Raw genomic sequence first — 21791 nt, 5'->3', positions numbered from 1 at the left:
TATTGGAAGCTTTATTAAATGCTTCTCAAAATGAAGTTGCAATTACGAATGAAGAAGTAGTTGGTGAAGTAGTCGAAAATGAAGAGAATGAAAGCGATCATTGTATGCCTGTTGAATTCGATATAGATAATTTTCTTGAAGCTGTTCGTGAGCTTCCAAGCTTATGGGATGTTAATCATCCCACATACAAAGACAGATTAGTGAAATTAAATGCGTGGAAAAAACTTGCATTAAAATTTTGAAAAGAAGAGGACTTCCTTCAGAAAAAGTTAAAAAATCTGAAAGATACACTAAAAAAATGTTTAGATAAACGTAACCGTAGCGAATTAATTCGTGTCTAATTTTTCGCTGAACCAGAAGCGAATTAATTCGTGTCTAATTTTTCGCTGAACCAGAAATTTGATTTCCACGTAAATTTAGCATAACTTTTAGCGCGCTTTTTGGAAAACATGTTGATGAAAAAAAGATTGTTGTTATTTCGAAGAAAATTAATTATTTTAAAAATGATGCAAATGAAAAGAGAAGAAGTAAAGAATAAAAAACGATTTTGGGTTAGAAAAGTTTATGCCGAACGCCTACAGAAAGGAGAGTTTCATTTATTAATACAGGATTTACGTTTACACGACCAGGAATATTTTTTTAAGTATTTTCGTATGTCTCCAACAACTTACGAAGAGTTGCTTTCGTTCGTAGCGCCTATCATTGTAAAACAGAGAACTACCATGAGAGACCCTGTTAGTCCTAGTGAAAGGTTGGCCGTAACACTTAGATTCCTTGTAACAGGTGATGGTCAGTGTACTATTGCTGCAAGTTACAGAATCAGCGCTTCCACTATCAGTAGGATTATTAGTGAAACATGTGTGAATATTCCTGATCCAGAAAAGATTGGTAATTCAGATAAAATAATACCGTACGTTTTAGTTGCTGACGATGCTTTTGGTTTAAAAAGGCACATGATGAAACCATATCCCAATCAAAACATTCTTTTAAAACAAAAAATATTTAATTACAGACTTTCAAGAGCCAGAAGGGTTATAGAAAATACATTTGGTATTGCCATATCACGCTTTCGAATATTTCGCAGACCAATTATTGCTAATCTCGAAAAAGTAATTTTAATTACACAAGCGATTGTAGCCTTACACAACTTTCTGATGAAAAAAAGGTCAGCAAACAATTATCTCTACTGCCCCACAAATTATACTGATATCGATGGTCCTGCTGGGACCAGGTGATTGGAGGCAAGATAATTCATGTTCTGCTGCACTGCAACCACTGTCATCAGGTTCTAACAACTACTCAAAAGACGCAAAGCAAGTTAGAGACGACTTTAAAGAATACTTCAATTCACCAGAAGGTGAACTCGAATGGCAATTAGACTTAGTAAATAGAAATTAATAAAAAAATTGCTTTAAAAAACTGTTAACACGTCAATTCTGATTTTTAAAAAAAAATTTAAAATGTTCTAGAATTTCTGTAAATTTCTATAATTTCCGTAAAGTTTCTGGTTTTAATTATATATGTTAATACTCTTGATAAACATTTAGAAATTCATTCGAATGTTATTTCATATAATTTATTTGTATCTGTAACACAGATAAAAATAAGGCATTAGCAAATATAAAATATAAAGTAGATTTAAAAAAAATTAAGGTGAAAAGTCTCCATATTAAACCATGTAGTTTATGGGTAGTTGCTATCATCTATTAGTCAAAATATTACGACACTTTATATTCTGATATTTTATTAAGGCAAAGTTATTAATGTTAACAACTGATATGATAAAAAGACTTTTAGAGTATAATTTATAATATAATTATATATATATATATATATATATATATATATATATATATATATATATATATATATATATATATATATATATATTATATATATAATATATGTATTTATTATATATATATATAATATATATCTAATGTAAGCCTATATATAATGATAATATTATATACCTAAACACTCTATCATAAGTGTATATATATAAATATATATATATATATATATATATATATATATATATATATATATATATATATATATATATATATATATATATATTTGTATAATTGCTTTAAATCAGTTATCTAGTTTTATTGCTAAGATTTGGTCTTATAAAAATTATTAAATTACTGAAAATTATCAAGTTTTTTTGTAATGGTGTAATTATTTTTTAAGTTTAATTAACTTTTTATTAATTTTATAAATATATAATATATATATATATTAATATATATATATATATATATATATATATATATATATATATATATATATATATATATATATATATATATATATATATATAAAGTTATATTATAATTTACTCTAAATTTCTTCATGCTCGCCATATTTCATGTTGAAAACAGGGCTGTGGAGTCGGTAAGCTGCTGTTCCGACTCCGACTCCGACTCCTTGATTTTATCATGGACCGACTCCGACTCCTGACTCCGACTCCGACTCCTTCATAAGTAACCACTCTGTAACAACAAATAGTTGTTTGTTTTACTACAGTTATTTGTTTGTAACAACAAATAACTGTAGTAAAATGTTAACATTGGCTATTTCATCACTATGATACAAATAATCCAACCACTTAGTGCTTTAAACAATATTTATAAAAAAACAATTTCTGAACAAACAACTTTTCTGAACTCCTGTTATGCAATAAACTCTTATGCAGTCGCTAATAACATTATGAATTTGTCAAAATCATGTTTGAAATATTGTCAGTTGGACAATATTTCAAACATGAAAGAGCTTGTTCTTCTTTAAGTTCATATTCTTTAGGAATCTTTTCTACTAAGACTTGGAGAAATTCGCTGGTATGATTAGTTTTGGCGTCTTTTACTGCCAATGTCTTGGTAACTGCTTCATTTTTTTCAAAAAAGAATTAAACATTGATTGGAAAATAGCTCACTCTGTTAAGAAACACAAAGCGTCCCTTGAGACATTCATTTAGTTCTTCTCTTTGTTTAACAGCTTCTTCAATCACTAATTTTCTAATACTCTCTCTCTCTCTCCAGAGAAACAAAGTTAATTGAATACTTACAGTCTTTCTGTTTGTGGAGCAACTCTTTGGTGCTTGGTGGTGGCACGCCTAGCTTTCTACTAACAATATTGTGCACAGTGCTAGACAATTTAAGTCGGGAGTTAGGGGATCATGAAGTTATATAGTTTAAGGGAAGGTAGAGGAGAGCGCAAGGGAGGTGATATATGATTCTAAGTGATAAGCAACAAAATACCCTATTGCTTATCACTGTTTTAAAGGCCTAAAAATAACATGTCAAACTCCTTATCCTCCAGTTGTTGCAAACTACAATTCTCCATTGTGTCTGGATATCCTACAGCTTTCAGACCATCCTGGGACTTGTAGTTTTGTAACATTTATAAAATCCTTATGAAAATTATGAAACTTTGAAAGATTTTTTTTTAAACCGGAGTCGGAGTCGGTACAATTTTTCCGACTCCGACTCCAGCCAAAATGAGCTCCGACTCCACGACTCCGACTCCGACTCCACAGCCCTGGTTGAAAAGAAGTGTTTTTATCTTTATCATAGCCCATCTGTTTTCTTTTATTGGGAGTTCTTTCATAATTGGAATAAGGCTTCGACAAAATAGGGTTGTTTCATCTCCCTCGACATCTTCCATTGACTTTTTTAACATCTTGTCACACTCCACTAATGATTGTGACAATTGTGACAATGACTCATCATTTTGATTTTTGATCCGTGCTTTTTTTGGAATCGATGGTCTTGTACAGCTTAATCTTTTTCGATTTTCAGTTAAAATTAATTCACTGCTACAACTACTGACACTTGGACTTAATGGTGAAATACTATGCTGTGAGTGAAATGACGGTGAAGCAAAATCTGGAACAATATCTACATTAGATTCCGTTGGTTTGTTTGCACTTTTTTCATGTAAAAATGCCATTTGATCAAAAACCTACATTTTGGTAAGTTTGAGGCTGCTGCTCCTGATCTAGTCATACGGTTACGTTTATCTAAACATTTTTTTAGTGTATCTTTCAGATTTTTTAACTTTTTCTGAAGGAAGTCCTCTTCTTTTCAAAATTTTAATGCAAGTTTTTTCCACGCATTTAATTTCACTAATCTGTCTTTGTATGTGGGATGATTAACATCCCATAAGCTTGGAAGCTCACGAACAGCTTCAAGAAAATTATCTATATCGAATTCAACAGGCATACAATGATCGCTTTCATTCTCTTCATTTTCGACTACTTCACCAACTACTTCTTCATTCGTAATTGCAACTTCATTTTGAGAAGCATTTAATAAAGCTTCCAATAAATCAACGTTAACATTTCTTTCTTAAAACCAATGAATAAACGTACTATTGTCGGCCATTATAATTTTGTTGTGTTTGTTTATTTCCGAATTTGCATGTTTGCATATTTCAAAGGTTTCAAAGGTTCTCATTTGTCTTTGGCGCAACCGAACCATAAGTTATTTATAAATTTTTATTACTTTTTAGTGAACACGATTGCAAAATGTTCACATAAAGTACCTGACAAACCTTTTCACTTTAGCGTTTGTTATAAAAAAAAGCAAAGTTTTCTTATTGTAAAACAGAAAAAATAGTTTTTTTTTTAATTTGTGAGTTGCATGGTAACTTGAAAGACTTTGTCACGATGTGGTTATATGTATCAAAGCTCAACCGATTTTCTGAAGTTTAATTTAGGCAAAAATGAGCCCTAGCCTTTGTGCGCGAACATGTTTTGCAGAAAATATTGGCTTTATTCTAACCCCAACTCTGTCCTAGAGGTTGCTTATAAAATATATATATTCTAATTGCATCAAAAAGTGCATTGAAAAATCTTTCCAACGATACTAAATATGTTGCTTTTTTTTTGGCTTTTGAACGAAATATCAACTAAAGCATAAATGCAGTTTTCGCTGAAAAAGACCTGGTTTCCCGCCTTAGTACACTTGAGCAGTCCAATTTTGTTTTACGTGGAGATTGCAGATATGCCAATTTTGTTTTTAACGGAGAGAGCAGATATGCCAAATTTGTTTTCCGCGGAGATTGCAGATAGTCCGATTTTGCGCGGAGCCATCGAAATTGCACTCTATACTAGTAGCATTGATAGAAAATGGCGGGAGTAAACGAAGCGCTTTAGTAACGAACTAGACTTATATCTTATCAAATTAACCTAATCATTTATTTTCAATAAAAAAACGTTTAGATGTAGGAATTAATATTCATTCGTTTTAGCGATTATTCGTGTAGTTTCAATTCTTGCCTAAATATAAGTTTTCTTTTATCCCGAAACCAATATTTAACTGCAAACTCGTATATCTACAATAGGTACTATTATTCAATCATACCTTGAGAAAATTTTATATGGCTGAAGTAAGTTATTAATTTTGTGGGAATACTATTTTGTGATTGAGGTTTTTAATACATAAAGATTGTGAAAATCTGTTCCTAGTTCAAGTGATATTATCACTAGTCTAATTCACATGTCTCACTAAAAGTGAATTTGCTGTCAGTGTGGTTCACTGGGATGCATTTAAATTTAAAATTACAAGCTACAAAATTATGAATATAACACGTATCTGGCAAAATTAAATATGCAAAAAAATACTTTAACAAATCAATAAAGTTATAAATGGCCTATTTTCGAATCAATGAAGAAAAATGTATAACTCTTAAAGAATCATAAATAATAAAGGAAAAATGCCTTTTAATATAGTTTTTGGAAATCTTGGAGTTAAGAAATCTAAAGAAATTTTTGGTTGTTTTTCATCTAAAGATTTTCTTTGCTTTAGACTTAATAAATTATTGCTAAAATTTTAAATTTTCCCAAAAAGTTTTTCTACATATAAGGTGGTGTTTAGTTTTTTATATATAGGTACTTTAAAGAAGAAGGCTGTAAACTCTGATATAAATTTATACTATAATTATCTGTAATGAAATTAGACAAGTTAATCTTTGTTAAGTGCTGTGACAGTTATAAGCTGAGTAACTTTATAACTTACATTTTAGTATTAAAGTAGCATTTTAAATGTCAGGAAGTATTGGTGTACCTATAAAAGTTCTCCATGAAGCTGAAGGTCATATAGTAACTCTAGAAACATTGACAGGGGAAGTGTATCGTGGAAAACTTCTTGAAGCTGAGGATAATATGAACTGTCAACTTACACATATTACTATGACTGCAAGAGATGGAAAAGTCTCACAACTTGAGCAGATTTTTATTAGGGGTAGTAAAATTCGTTTTGTAATTTTACCTGACATGCTTAAGAATGCACCTATGTTTAAAAAAATGCTTGTTTCACAAAAGAATACAGGTGTTGGAAGAGGAAAATCAGCCCTTCTTAAAGCACAAGGTAATTTTTACCTCAAAAGCTTATTTAATTTTAAACATTCAAATTAATAGAAGTCCATTAATTGATAAGTGATGTACATTTTGTGTTATTTTTTTAAGAGTTATTTCTTAATTATTTAATGATTGTATTAAATTTTCTTTTTAGTTGCTGCAAGAGGTCGTGGAACTGATCGTGGACGTGGTGGTCGGGGTTTTTTCCCCAGAAGGCGTTAACTTTTAGTTAGAGTTGATATATGAATGCTATAAAACCTGAAATGACTTGTTTATCACTAAAAGCTTAATCATAAAAAACCTTTAGTGATATTTTGAAATCCAAAGAATGCTTTCACTTTTTTGGCATTTTTACAACTGCAGAGTTGAGTCAGTTTCTTTATAAATGACAGATAGGCTGAAGATGAAATTGAAGTTGATTTACCTTTGGATTACTTGTTTGTTAAAACATTTCTTATCTTGTTTGTGCTATTAGTATAAGTAAAATTGTTGTGTTCACAAAATCTTGATTTTGGATGAGTGCCTTTTTTTTTTCTGATTTGAAAATGATTTTTGATTTTAAACATTTTATTTGTAGTTGATGATAAAGCACAAATGGATGGAATGTTTGATTGGATAAGACTATAGTAATATATAATATAGTGAATTATCAGCTAGGAAATAAAACTAGTGTAGTGTTATTACTTAACAAATTAACAGCTTTATAAGTGAGATGTCAAGGAAGGTATATACCAACTTAAATATCTTTTTAAAATATGAATTTACAAGCAGAAGAATTAAATCTTTATACAATCTCTCTAGTAAATGATTTAGTTAAAAATTTTTTCTTGTATTAACCTTCATGATTATAAAACCTTTTTTCTGAGTTTTATAGTTACTGGGCAAGAATAACAAGTTGTTATATTGATATTACTAATACAGGGTGCGGCAGTGATTCGCGAACTTTTTAGAACATTTTTCAAAGTCAATTTTTAAAGCACTAAAGAATTATATTGATGGAATATTAATAGGAGAAAAGTTAAAGATAAATACTTTTCTCACCTTAACATTCAATTAGGTTTCCTTTTTTTTTTGATCACTGCCTCAAGCCTAGGACGGAAGGACTGGCAGGTGCTTATTATACACTCCTTGACATTGATTTCCTAGCACGGGTAATTGATGACTTTAGTGACTTGAAAATTGAGTGGGCCTTTTTGCAAGCCTTACTCTCAAATACGCTCCACACACTATAGTCAAGAGGATTCAGGTCAGGGCTGGATGGTGGCCAAAAGTGTTTGGGCTAGAAATAAGCTATATTATCCTGAAGATATTGTTGAGTTTTTCTGGACCCATGGCAAGGTGCATCGTCCTGTTGAAAGATGTAATTGTTTTCTGGGAATGTCTTCTTCAGTTATGGCACCACATAACGTTTTAGTAAGCTGATATACACATCAGAGGTAACTTTTTCTTTCTCTTTGATGTAGATCTGTGGGCATTTCTCTCCATTAGAAGCGATGGTTCCTAGCATCATCATGGACTGAGGTTGCTTGGTGTGATACACAGGTGGTGCTTTGTCACTCTTCTGCACAATTAATCTGTCATTACACCTATCTATCACAGTCAACACTAAAAATTTTTTAACTGAGAAAACATTAACTGTTGACGAAGCATGGCTTTTCAGCTGATTTAGAAGTTTCTTTGATCGCACCAATCGTAAAGTTTTTAGTCTTTCTGCCAAAAGTTGACATGAAGGTCGGGCCACACTAACTTTTCCAAGTGTTTTTAGAGTACTTCTGACTATCCTCTCATCAACATTAAACAGTTTTGCTGTCTTTCTAATGGATACAGAAGGATTCTTTTCAACATACTTTTTAGGCTTTTCTGTAAGCTTTTTATCAACTTTTTTGTTCACAGGAGATGGCAATTTGGCTCTCTCAGCACTCACGTTTGTTTTAGACACTCTAGAAACACTAATCACTTTACGTGCAGGAAAACCCGAGTAAATTAAATTTAAAGCTTTGGTTCTTTTGGCTTCCATTGTAAAACTTTTAAATAAAATGTTTTTATTCACAACTTTATTAAAATCTGACAGTCATTGAATATTAATCAACAAAAACAAATTGCGGAAGTAATTTATTTACATCACAAAACCAAGCCAAAAATTAATTCGCGAATCGCTGCCGCACCCTGTATTGATATTACCATTGATATTAGTATATACATATATATATATATATATATATATATATATATATATATATATATATATATATATATATATATATATATATATATATATATATATATATATAGCTATTTCAAGTTGTATTATTTTCAAAATACAATATCTCTTGTTCGTGTAAGAGTGCTCAATATTTTGTATAAATAGAGCAATATATATATATATATATAAAACGAAGAAACAACAACTATGTATGGTACTTAAAGTTTCATGCCTAGCGGCAATCATCAGCCATGAAATACAAATCAAAAATCTATAAAAACCGTTACAAATTGCAAAAATTACTGTATCGTGTGCTCTGACGTCATATTAGGAAAAAGAGGAGGAAAAGAAAGAAAGAAAGAAAGCAATAAAGAAGTAAAGAAATGAAAGAAAGCAATAGAGAAATAAAGAAAAGAAAAGAAAGAAAAGAAGAGAAAAGAAAAGAAAGAAAAGAAAAGAAAAGAAAAGAAAGAAAAGAAAAGAAAAGAAAAGAAAAGAAAGGAAGAAAGAAAAAAAGAAAGAAAAGAAAGGAAAGAAAGGAAAGAAAGAAAAGAAAGGAAAGAAAGAAAAGAACGAAAAGAAAGAAAGAAAAGAAAAAAAAAAGAAAAGAAATGAAAAGAAAAGAAAGAAAAGAAAATAAAGAAATAATATAGGCCTAGTCACCAGTATCAAATTTCGAAAGAAGAAATTTATTTCTATGCCTGCATTTTGAAACCAATTCGTTCTTCTTATTCAATAAGGTACCTTCATTAAACATAATAATCATGTACTTCTCATGCAGGCATAGCATGCAACATTTTGTGGCCGGGTTGTACGATTTACAATGTTTGATTATCTTCCACTTAACAATAGGTGTGAAATTTTCTTCTTTCATTTTCCATATTTCTTTCGATAGTTCTGTGTCGTTCTTATATTTTTCAATGTTAAAGGATTTTTGGTGGTTTGCATACCTTAGTTTGAAAGGTGTTTCGCTGATGCCGTAATATATTTTTTCTTTCATTACTGGGTTGCTGGAAGAGATGGTGGCTTGGTAGACTATGTTTTTTGTAAGACAATTTTAATGTAAAGGACACTTAGTTTTATTGATGCAATTACAGGTGTTTTCTGTAATGTTGGGGTTTTTTTGCTGCTGGTTTTTTTGCAGAATGCTTTGGTTGTGGGAATTTATGATGTCTTTTATGTTTGGCATGCAGCTGTAGCTCACTTTAATGTAATTTCTATTGAAAATCTTATGGAGTTTGTGGTTTACTGGGAAATGTTTGTCGACTAAGTTTAAAAACTGCTTTCCTATATTTGTGCAAACATTTTTGCTGTAAGGAGGATTAAACCAGATAATTCTTCGCTTACAACTTTTGTTGTTAACAGGTTGTAAATTGGGGATGTATATAAGCTTTTGGTCGTAACCTGATTTTTCTAAGGCTTCCTCGTACATATAAGAAGAATTTCTGAAGATTTGTTCGCTAGATGAATTGGCAGACAATCGTAGCTCGATGGAATGCGGGATCTGCTTTAAAATGTTAGGAGGATGGTTGGATTCAGCATGAATATAGCTTAAAACATTTTCAGGTTTACTATAAGGCCGGAAAGAGCAATCATTGAGGTTTAAAGTGACGTCAAGATAATTGACAATTTTCAAATTACATTGGATGGAAATAAGTAAGCCATTGTCTTTGAAGAATTGAACAAAGTGCTTTTTTATTCTTTCCATTTGCGTGCCGCTGGTGTTTCTAAATATAGCTAAACCATCGTCTCGAAATAGTCCAAAATCAGCTTTGTTATAATGTTGTGATAGTTGGAAAAGTAGGAAAATGCCAACAAGTTCACAAACCTCGGCACCGTCAAAAGCACCCATGGTAACATCAAACAAACCGCCTCGACACAGAACTATCGAAAGAAATATGGAAAATGAAAGAAGAAAATTTCACACCTATTGTTAAGTGGAAGATAATCAAACATTGTAAATCGTACAACCCGGCCACAAAATGTTGCATGCTATGCCTGCATGAGAAGTACATGATTATTATGTTTAATGAAGGTACCTTATTGAATAAGAAGAACGAATTGGTTTCAAAATGCAGGCATAGAAATAAATTTCTTCTTTCGAAATTTGATACTGGTGACTAGGCCTATATTATTTCTTTATTTTCTTTTCTTTCTTTTCTTTTCATTTCTTTTCTTTTTTTTTTCTTTTCTTTCTTTCTTTTCGTTCTTTTCTTTCTTTCCTTTCTTTTCTTTCTTTCCTTTCTTTCCTTTCTTTTCTTTCTTTTTTTCTTTCTTCCTTTCTTTTCTTTTCTTTTCTTTTCTTTTCTTTCTTTTCTTTTCTTTTCTTTTCTTTCTTTTCTTTTCTCTTCTTTTCTTTCTTTTCTTTTCTTTATTTCTCTATTGCTTTCTTTCATTTCTTTACTTCTTTATTGCTTTCTTTCTTTCTTTCTTTTCCTCCTCTTTTTCCTAATATGACGTCAGAGCACACGATACAGTAATTTTTGCAATTTGTAACGGTTTTTATAGATTTTTGATTTGTATTTCATGGCTGATGATTGCCGCTAGGCATGAAACTTTAAGTACCATACATAGTTGTTGTTTCTTCGTTTTATATATATATATATATATATATATATATATATATATATATATATATATATATATATATATATATATATATATATGTACACACATATACATACACACATATACATACATATATATATATATGTATGTATATGTGTGTATGCATATGTATATACATATAAATATGTATTTATAAAACTTGTCTCTTTAATTCAATTTATGTAAAAGAAGTTACAGATAGGATTTATGAGCTATCTACTTTCTTCCTTTTGCCATCATAATCGTTGACATTAATGGATAGAACGTATTTATATATTCTAAATCTAAATTTTGAATAATTTATAAAAAAAATTCCGATACCAGTATCAAGAAGTTTTTCTATCATTGAAATTATTGCACAATAATGTCAATTCTCAAAAATATCAAACAAAAAAATTTTTTTTTTGACTTGCTTGTTCCAATAAATCACTTTCTTTTACTTTAACCCCTGCTATCATAAAGAACTCCCTAGCAATAAGTATTGCAAGTAATTCGGCATATATCTACTATTGTAAGTGAGATAAAAGTATAGCCATCAAGAATACTAATGTATTCTTTTTCCTGGACTTAACCACGTTAATAGAAGGCACATATCTTAAATAATCAGAGACTACAGTGAAGTATAGCTTATACAGTAATATTTTTCTCTTGTATACTGTTTTTATCTTGTATTTTGTTTATTGTACCAAAGATGTCAAACAAATAAGTTTATCCATACAAAAGAATAGAAAATGGATTGGATGCCGTCCAAATAAAAACTGTTCTACTGTTCAGTCTTCTTCGTCCTTTTTTTTTTTTTTTTTTATCTTCGTCAGTTTCTCTTTTTGGTTCTTTAGTAAGAAGCTAATTAATCTCAATAATATTGAAAGTGAATGAGATTCATGATGAACAAATTGACGATTGCTTTGTGTTGATTAATTTTACTATGTTAAAAAATTTGATTTCAAAAACAGTTTGTCAGGGTTTTTCTCCTCTTTTATTTGAAGATAAAGCTACCAAAGGTCTTTTTATTTACTTTAACATGTTCACCTCATACTGTTTAACAATGATATGATGTCGTTTACCAGAAAAATTTCTTGAAACGGGTTTTCATTCAGCAATTATCCATTATAATGATAGAAATTTTAAATGTTCTTAAGCATTTTGGTTTAACTAGCTCAATTGCTAAGTCAGTTTTAGCTAAGTTCAATTACAATTACTAAGTCAAATCTAGCAAATGCTCGTGTTAGACAAATGAATTCAAAATTGACTAACGGAGGAAAAAAAGTTGACGAAAATGAAGGGAAAAAGGTATTGATGATGATGCTGAACAGATTAAGGAAAAACAGTTTTTATGTAGGCGGCATTATTATGTAGCTTTAATACTTTCAAATGATCTATTCTTTTTTATATCTTGTTTTTTTTTGTTGTTATTGTTTTTTTTTTGTTGTTGTTCTTTTTGCTCAACATGAAAACTTGACTCTCGTCTGATATCGTCTTCAATTTGTGTTTAACAATCAATTAAAGTAAACTAATCATTCTTCATGCTTCCCACAACATCTTTAATTTAGGATTATTTCGACAAAAGTATTGATAAGCACTATTTAATAAGTATAATTTATATTATAAAATATAAAACTTTATAATTGTTCATCCATTTAGTACCTTGTAGTGTGCAGCTGTGTGCAGTTCTGTTGTGGGGTGGCACACAACTGAAAACAAGTTCTTTATTTACCATAAATTTCAGTGTATTTTTTTTTGCGGAAAAGAAATTCATATGAAGATAAATAAAAAATTGCTAAAAACAACTTTTTTTTTTATATTCATAATGGCTGAAAATGTGTTGTAAAACCTGTGTTATTAGCAAAACTTTAAAGCCTAATAACTTGATTTTGCTTCTATAACTCTAAAGCTTATATATTAAACATAGTTTCATACCATATTTCACCCAACTCAACTGTGAGATTCTTTGTGTTTCACATTCTTTCAAAATATATCGCATTCTTACCAAAATTTATGTATATAAAATGTCAATAAATTCAGCACTTTGAATAATAACACCCATAGCCGTAGTGAAGGGGTGGCGAACGAGGCCACAGCCATGGGCGGTAAATTAGCAAGGCGGCAAATTTCAAAATTTAATAAATACTTTTTAATATATGAAATGTTTTAAAGACGCCTCAAAACCAAAATAATTTTAATTTGCGTTTCAAAATCTTTGGACACGCCTCATAATTTTTTTCGCACCTTCATGCAAATTAAAATAATTTCCAATGTGAAATTAAAACATTAATTAAAAAAAATTAAATAATTAAAACAAAATCTGAAAGGCAGTGGAATATATATTAACGAAGATTTCGCTAAAGAAACTATGGAAGAGAGAAAGAAACCATGGGAAGAAGTGAAAAAACTGCTTAATCAAGGTAAATACGCAACGACTAAATATAACTAAATTAATTGTCGCGAATTTAAAAAATAACTTAATTTTTTTTTTAACGTAAGAATTATTACTCTTACAAATGGCTAAACAAACAATAGATTTTGGAACACAACACTTTAATGTTTTCAAAACTACAAATATTGTTTTAATTAATGACCCAGATTTGCAATTTTTTAATGAAAATAATTTTAACTCGCATTTTTTTGACTTGAGAACTTTTAAAAAAGAAATCGAGGCAAAATAGTTTCATTTGTATTTATTGATTACACCTAGTCGCACACAGAAACTTTCATTCTTTCTTTGTGTTATAAATTATAACTAATTATCAATTTACAACTCTCTTGAGAAATATTATAATCGTCGCGTTATAACTACCATTTAATTTTTTATTGTATTGATCTACGTTATTTGATAGATAAAACCTTTGGAGTTAAGAGGTTGTTATTTCAATTTATCTATCAAAAAAAAAAAAAAAAAAAAAAAAAAATTTTCATGGAGAAATATCTGCGTCCTGAAAGATTTGACGCGAATCCAAATTCTTCAACATCAGGCAAAGAATGGACTCACTGGTTTAAAACTCTCAAAAATTTTTTCTTATCTTCAGAATCTACATCTGACGAAAAGCTAAGAATATTAATAAACTTTGTATCACCAACTGTTTATGAATATATATCCGATTCACTATCTTTTGAAAATGCGATCGACGTTCTCAAATCGTTGTATGTTAAACCAAAAAACGAAATATTTACTCGGCATCAATTAGCAACACGTAAGCAAACACTGCTGGCGAAACACTAGACGAATTTGTACAAGCTCTCCGAACTCTTGCAAAAGATTGCAACTTCAAAGCAGTAACAGCCGATGTTTATTGTGATGAGTCTATTAGAGATGCGTTTATCACTGGCTTAAACTCAAGCATAATACGTCAAAGGCTACTGGAAAACACGACACTCACACTAACATCGGCATTCGACCAAGCACGCTCATTAGAACTTGCTCAAAAGTACTCGGAACAGTACCAATCTAGCGTACCCCAAATCAATGCAATGCATAATGCAAGAAAATACACTGATAATCAGTTAACTTCACCTCCGTCCACAAAACTGTGCTACTTTTGTGGAAACAATCGCCATCCACGCAGTGCTTGTCCTGCTCAAGAAACCACATGTCACAAATGTCAAAAACGAGGACACTTTGCAAAAGTGTGTAAATCAAACAAATCATTAGCTGTTACCGAATCCGATGATATAGTAGCAATTATTAGTGCTGGGACAACTAATTGCCTTTCGTACGCAATTCGGAAGGTGGAAATAAATGGGTGGAACTTTTCTGCTTTAATAGATACGGGAAGCTCGGACAATTTTATCAACAAATACATAGTAGATAATTACCAAATCCCATATACGAAAAGTAGCGGCAGTGTATCGATGGCATTATCATCACTCAGTACAAAAATTCAAGGCTACTGTAGGGTAAATATGATTTTCCAAAACCAAAAGTATGCTAATATCACCTTGTCAATCTTACCTAACTTATGCGCTGATATTATCCTTGGTCAAGCTTTTATGAAACAGCATAGCAATATAACAATCCCTTTTGGGGGAATATTACCCCCTTTGTCAGTTCGTAGCTTAAAGAAATCGCAAATATCACCTACAACATTATTTGCAAATCTTTCCAAAGACTGTCGACCGATTGCAACTAAATCCCGAAGATTCAGTCACGTTGATAAGCTGTTTATTCAATCCGAAATTAAGAAATTATTAAAGGACGAAATTATAGAACCAAGTAACTCACCTTGGAGGGCACAAATTGTAATCACTACAAATGAACGACACAAAAAACGAATGTGTGTTGATTATTCCCAAACTATAAACAAGTTCACTTACCTCGATGCCTATCCTCTTCCCAGAATAGAAGACCAAATTAACGAATTATCCAAGTACCACTTTTTCAGTACTCTTGATCTTACTAGCGCCTATCATCAGATACCACTTCTAACAGAAGAAAAGCCATATACAGCATTTGAAGCTGATGGCAAACTATATCAATTTACTCGTTTGCCATTCGGTCTAACAAATGCCGTTGCTGTTTTCCAACGGAAAATTGACGAATTTATAAATGAGAACTCTTTAAAAAACACCTATGCGTATTTAGATAATATTACGGTAGCAGGGATGACTCAAGCTGAACACGATTCTAATTTAAAGAAGTTATACGAAGCAGCGAAGGAAAACAAACTTACTTTTAACAGCAGCAAAAGTGTAATTTCAGTTAGTTCAATAAATCTACTTGGCTATGTTGTATCTCATAACAACATAAAGGCAGACCCAGAAAGATTACAACCCCTACTTAATTTACCTTTACCACTTAATGGTAAAGCTTTACAAAAAACTGTAGGACTCTTCTCCTATTACTCAAAGTTTATCCGTAATTGTTCTGAAAAAATTCGTCCATTATTACAGTGTCTAACATTCCCACTCAATCAACAAGCTACAGACGCTTTTAAACTACTAAAGAACGATATTGCAAATGCTGTTGTAAAAACAATTGATGAAACAATCCCATTTGTTGTCGAAACGGACGCCTCTGACTTTTCGTTGGCTGCAACAATAAACCAAAATGGTCAGCCAGTGGCCTTCTTCTCGAAATCTCTAAACCAACATAAAACGCACCAACCGGCTATTGAAAAAGAAGCATACGCGATTGTAGAAGCTCTTCGGAAGTGGAAACATTATTTGACCGGACGCCATTTTACCTTAGTAACCGACCAACAAGCTGTTTCGTATATGTTCAATCAGAACCATCGAGGCAAAATTAAAAACGATAAAATTATGCGATGGCGTACTGAACTTGGTTGCTACAGCTACGACATACAGTATCGACCAGGAAAATATAACCAAGCAGCTGATTGTTTAACACGTTCCTCGTGCTCCGCTTTACTGACTCATAAATTATCAAACAATGACAGCTCACTTTGTTCGTATATTAGTAACAATAAAATAAAATTAGAGGAGCTTCATAATGCTCTCTGCCACCCAGGCATCACAAGAATGAATCATTTTGTCCGCAGTCGAAACTTACTATACTCTATAGAAGAGATTAAAAGTGTCGTAAACCAGTGCATTACCTGCTGCGAACTGAAACCTCGATTCTACAAACCACCCAGTACTCATCTTATAAAAGCAACCCAACCATTCGAGCGCCTTAACATAGATTTTAAAGGCCCACTTCCAACATCAACTAAAAATCGTTACATCTTTGCAATTATTGATGAATACTCACGATTCCCATTTGCTTTTGCTTGCCCTGATACTTCTTCCGCATCGGTAATAAAGTGTTTTAAGAATCTTTTCTCGTTATTTGGTATGCCTGCTTATGTTCATTCTGACAGACGAAGCTCCCTAACATCAGAGGAACTACGTACTTTCCTTCATACTCGAGGCGTTGCAACGAGCAGAACGACACCTTATAACCCTAGAGGAAACGGACAAGTAGAGCGCTTTAACGGAGTAATATGGAAATCAATAACATTAGCCCTCAAATCGAAAAATCTACCAGTCGAAAACTGGGAAATCGTGTTACAAGATGCCTTACATTCGATACGTTCTTTACTCTGTACTGCAATAAATGCAACACCACACGAAAGGTTCTGCAATTTTCCACGGAGATCTACGAACGGACAATCTATGCCAACCTGGTTACTAGAACAAGGGAAAGTATTTGTAAAGAAGCACTTTCAATCTAGTAAATACAATCCCCTAGTAGAAGAAGCCGATCTAATAGAAGCAGAACCACAGTACGCCCACATCAAATATCCAAACGGACGAGAATCTACTGTATCAATTAAAGATTTAGCACCATTAGAAGGAGATAAAAAAACTCCCTAATCCTAATCCTGAAAATGCTGACAAAAAAGATTCCGTTCACTCTGAGCATACCCCACAATTAAATAAACCACTAATTACAGACCGAGAAAACTTGCTTGATAGGGTATCTGAAATGGAAACTCATCCAGAAGTACAACCTTTTCCCAGACGTTCTCAACGAAATCGGAAAGCGCCCCAAAGGTTTGGATTTGAGGACAATTAATTTTATTGATTGGAAGAATGTTATAAATTATAACTAATTATCAATTTACAACTCTCTTGAGAAATATTATAATCGTCGCGTTATAACTACCATTTAATTTTTTATTGTATTGATCTACGTTATTTGATAGATAAAACCTTTGGAGTTAAGTGGTTATTATTTCTCTTTGTAAGAAAAGTAAAATATTTTAAAAATATGTCACCATTAAAAAAAAGAATAAAGCTATCTGGTTCAGCTTTCAAAAAGTTAAAAAAGCAACGACTTGAAAGTGACAAAAAATTACAAAAGGTGTTTGCAAAATGGATTAAAAAAAGCGAAGATCAAACAGAACAACCAGGTAAAAATATTTTTATTGATGGATTTTCAAGTCAAAATCACAAATAAATTTAATTAAAAAACTTAGCAAACTAAGCCATGTCATTTGCAATACTACAATGGAAACAATGTTGATATAGTTTATTTTTATTTTTACAGCGCAAAAAAGTCCAGTTTTTTTTCGATGTGATAATGAACAGTTACTGCAAAACAATGAAGTCAACCAAAATGCAGTTACAACAAATCTGTTAGAATTCAAGTTTGATGATCCACCAACCTGGCTAAAAATTAATGACAGTCTAAGATATTCTTTGGTTGAACATGGTGCTAAACAAGACAAGAGAGAAGTCTATCCTACCACATCAACATCATCAGAAAACAGACATTTCAGTTCTAGTTGGTTTGAAAAAAAATCTTCCTAATGGGGAAAAAGTTAATCGTCAATGGTTGTTATACAGTGCATCAAAAAATTCTTTGTTTTGCTTTCCATGTATCCTTTTTTCAAAAACAAAGACAAGCAAGTTTGCAGATACATCAAAAGGTTTTTCAGAATGGAAACAACTAAACCCTCGAATCCCTGAACACGAGAAAAGCTGTGAACATAGAAAGTGTTTCACTTCATGGAAAGAAATGGAAAAAAATCTGTGAGAGGGAAGATCTTTAGACAAAGACATTCAAAATGCCATCCAAACTGAAAAAGAAAAGTGGCGAAATATTCTAAAAGTTGTTATAGATTCAATTATGTTCTATGCTAAGAACAGTTTGGTTTTTCAAGTTCCAATATTATTGGTGAGCCAAACAGTGGAATCTTTCTCAACACAATTGAACTAATAGCACGCTATCATCATCCTTTAGCAGAACACATAACGAATGTTAAACTTAAGCTGAAATCACTTAGTTACTTTTCCCCAAAAATTCAGAATGAACTAATTGAACTTCTTGGCAGAAAGTTGAAAAGCGAGATAGTCACGAGAATTAAAAAAGGCAAATATTATTCAATTTTATTTGATTGCACTCCTGATCTCTCTCACAAAGAACAAATGGCAGAAATAATCCGATATGTTTGTGTCACTGATGGAGAATGTTCTATTGAAGAGAGTTTTCTGGATTTCATTGAGTCTCATCAAAAAACCGGAGTTGGTCTGGCTTCAGAAATATTATTCAGCTTAAATAAAGATGAATTAAACATCAAAGATTGCCGAGGTCAGGGTTATGACAATGGAGCCAACATGTCTGGAAAATATTCTGGTGTTCAAGCCCAAATAACTGCAAAAAATGATTTAGCACGGTGTGTGCCTTACGCAGCTCACACTCTAAATCTTGTAGGAGTCCATTCAGCAGATGTTTCCTTATTTATGATTACATTTTTGGAAAGGTTCAAAAAATATTCAATTTCTTCTCAAGTTCTACTACCAGATGGGACAAACTGATGAAAACACTTGAAGTCACCCTAAAAAGTTAAAGTGAAACACGCTGGTCTGCCAAAAAGGAGGCTATCTATTTACTAAATAATCAAATCACAAATGTTTGCAATGTTTTACAAGAAATTAGTAATGATTCTCTGCTAAATGCTGAAACAAGGTCCAGAGCTAGAAAGATTTTGATTCAAGTTGATTTTGAGTTTCTTTGCTGGCTTGACCTTTGGAATATGATACTTACATTAATTGACAAAGAGAATCGCAGCTTACAGTCAAAAAATATGACAATTGATATTGCATCAAAAAAAATTGCTGGTCTGATTGCTTCTATACAAAACCTTCGAGACAGGGGCATTCATAACAGCATGAAAAAAGCTGAAATAATATCAAAAGATCTTGACATTGAAGCTAGCTTTCCAATTAAAAGAAAACGAAAAGCAAAAAGGATGTTTGATGATGAAACAAGGGAAGAAAGTTCACACATACCTCCAGAAAAAGATTTTGAAATTAATTGTAATATATTCTTTGACAGTATAATTACACAGTTACACTGGAGATTTGAAACAATGGCTTAGATTTCATCAGATTTTGAGTTTCTAAATGGTAACTCTCTTGCAAGTATGTCAGTTGAAGATCTGAAGAAATGTGGAGATAAACTTTGTTAAAAATATGTTCGTGATCTTAATGCTAATGAATTTCTATCTGAAATTGAAAGCTTTAAGTTTCAAGCCAGTGTCCTGATTCCAGATTTAAAAAACGCAAATCCATTGAAAATCTTGCAATTTATGCACACCTATTCTTTGACTGAGACATACCCTTTCATTGAAATTGCTCTTAGAATCTTTCTCACACCAAACGTCACTGTGGCATCATGTGAACGTAGCTTTAGCAAACTTAAGCTTTTGAAAAATTATCTAAAATCCTCCATGGGTCAAGAACGTTTGACTAATCTTGCCTTTTTGTCAATTGAAAATCCCCTGGCAAAATCTTTGTGTTACAATGAAATTATTGATAACTTTGCATCATTGAAAGCTAGAAAAATAAATTTGTTTGAATGTGTCTAATTTTAATATTTATTTAAAAAACTAATGCCTGGTAATTTTTTCAATGACTTTCAACCACAAAGCACGATTTAAAGTTGATTTTAAATGTGCTTTAAGTAGGTTTATCAAAATTTGAATCAAATTAAACATTAAAGAAATTATTGAATTTGAGGCGGCATCTCACTACGGCCCTGATAACACCTTATCTCTTAGTTAATACCTTGAAGTTGCTTTTATTTTTATTAAATTATGTTTTACATTTTCGGGAAAATCTGCTTTTTGTTAAACTTATGGAAATAAGCTTGCCATAAAAGCAATCAAATACAACCGGTTTGCGAAAGTACTTTTAAACACAACAAAAGAAGTTTTTTATCAAACTTTAAAAGAAAGAAGATCACAAGCAGAGGAAGTACTAGACCTAATTAAGAAAGTTCCTTCTGGACCACATGGGAGGTAACCTTTAAACCTCTCACTCTCCAAAGAAGGCGGTTTCAAAAAAGTAGTCTCTTCAAGATCAGCATTAATTAGTAGCTTACCAATATTTTTATATAGCTACCAAGTACTTGCCGTTCAGTTTTACTGGTTCTAATAATTTTGAGAGATCAATGAACAGATTATAACCGAACGCCACAATAAAACATTCGTTGGCCATGAAAAATAAGCTCCCTCAACTCTACAATTCACTAAAAGAAATCAAGTCATGGAAAAAAGTACATGGATCTTAATCAGACTAACATAATCAGGTGACCACTGAACATCAAGGAAAAATGAGTCATTCATGTCTGTGACATTAAATTCTCATAATCCAAGTGTGCCTAATCAAAGAGCGTCTCACTGGTGTCAACATTGCAAAAGTACTTAACAAAGAGAGAAACACCATGTTCAGGAAAGCAACCAATTAGTAGAGAAATTTTTGAAAGACTATCAGAACTAAATAAGAGATTTCCAGACAAAGGTTGTAAACTCTCCACATTTTCGCTAGGCTATTTCTAAATCCATTTTTCCGTGGAGATCTCCTTAATATTGATGATGAAAATATCCAAAAACTCAATGAAAACCACCCCACAACCTAAGATTACTTTGAGAATTGATCATCATTTGCCTCAAGCTCCAACATTAATAATGGTGGTGAGGACACCGATGCTGGTAATATACAAAATTGGGAGGAAGATAGATATAGCGAAGGAGAAGGATAAGGAAGACACTGCACTAAATCAGACTCTCAGAAATCCACTATTTAAATTGGAAATGGAAAAATACCAATAAACAAGAAGACTCAAAAATCGAGGCTATACTTTTTACAAACTTTTGCATGGAGGGAGTAGCATGC

At 31.6% G+C, this 21791-nt stretch overlaps 1 protein-coding gene and 1 pseudogene across 1 annotated transcript; one reads left to right on the top strand and one right to left on the bottom strand.

Annotated features, from left to right (window-relative positions):
* Window positions 1–2346: 2346 nt before the first annotated feature.
* Window positions 2347–4388, bottom strand: LOC149886111 (uncharacterized; annotated as a pseudogene).
* A 719-nt stretch (window positions 4389–5107) lies between these two features.
* Window positions 5108–6927, top strand: LOC145184512 (small nuclear ribonucleoprotein Sm D3-like). The gene is made up of 2 exons (XM_080060204.2): window positions 5108–6374; window positions 6519–6927. Exons 1-2 carry the CDS (start codon window positions 6050–6052, stop codon window positions 6584–6586), a joined length of 393 nt encoding a protein of 130 aa, XP_079916330.1. The 5' UTR covers window positions 5108–6049; the 3' UTR covers window positions 6587–6927.
* The last annotated feature ends 14864 nt before the right edge of the window (window positions 6928–21791 follow it).

This window comes from Hydra viridissima, unplaced genomic scaffold, assembly GCF_058129835.1.
Source record: "Hydra viridissima isolate aposymbiotic clone 2 unplaced genomic scaffold, HvirCarnegie_v1 scaffold_7, whole genome shotgun sequence".
Classification (NCBI taxonomy): domain Eukaryota; kingdom Metazoa; phylum Cnidaria; class Hydrozoa; order Anthoathecata; family Hydridae; genus Hydra; species Hydra viridissima.
This window is presented reverse-complemented; position numbering and strand designations above follow the sequence as displayed.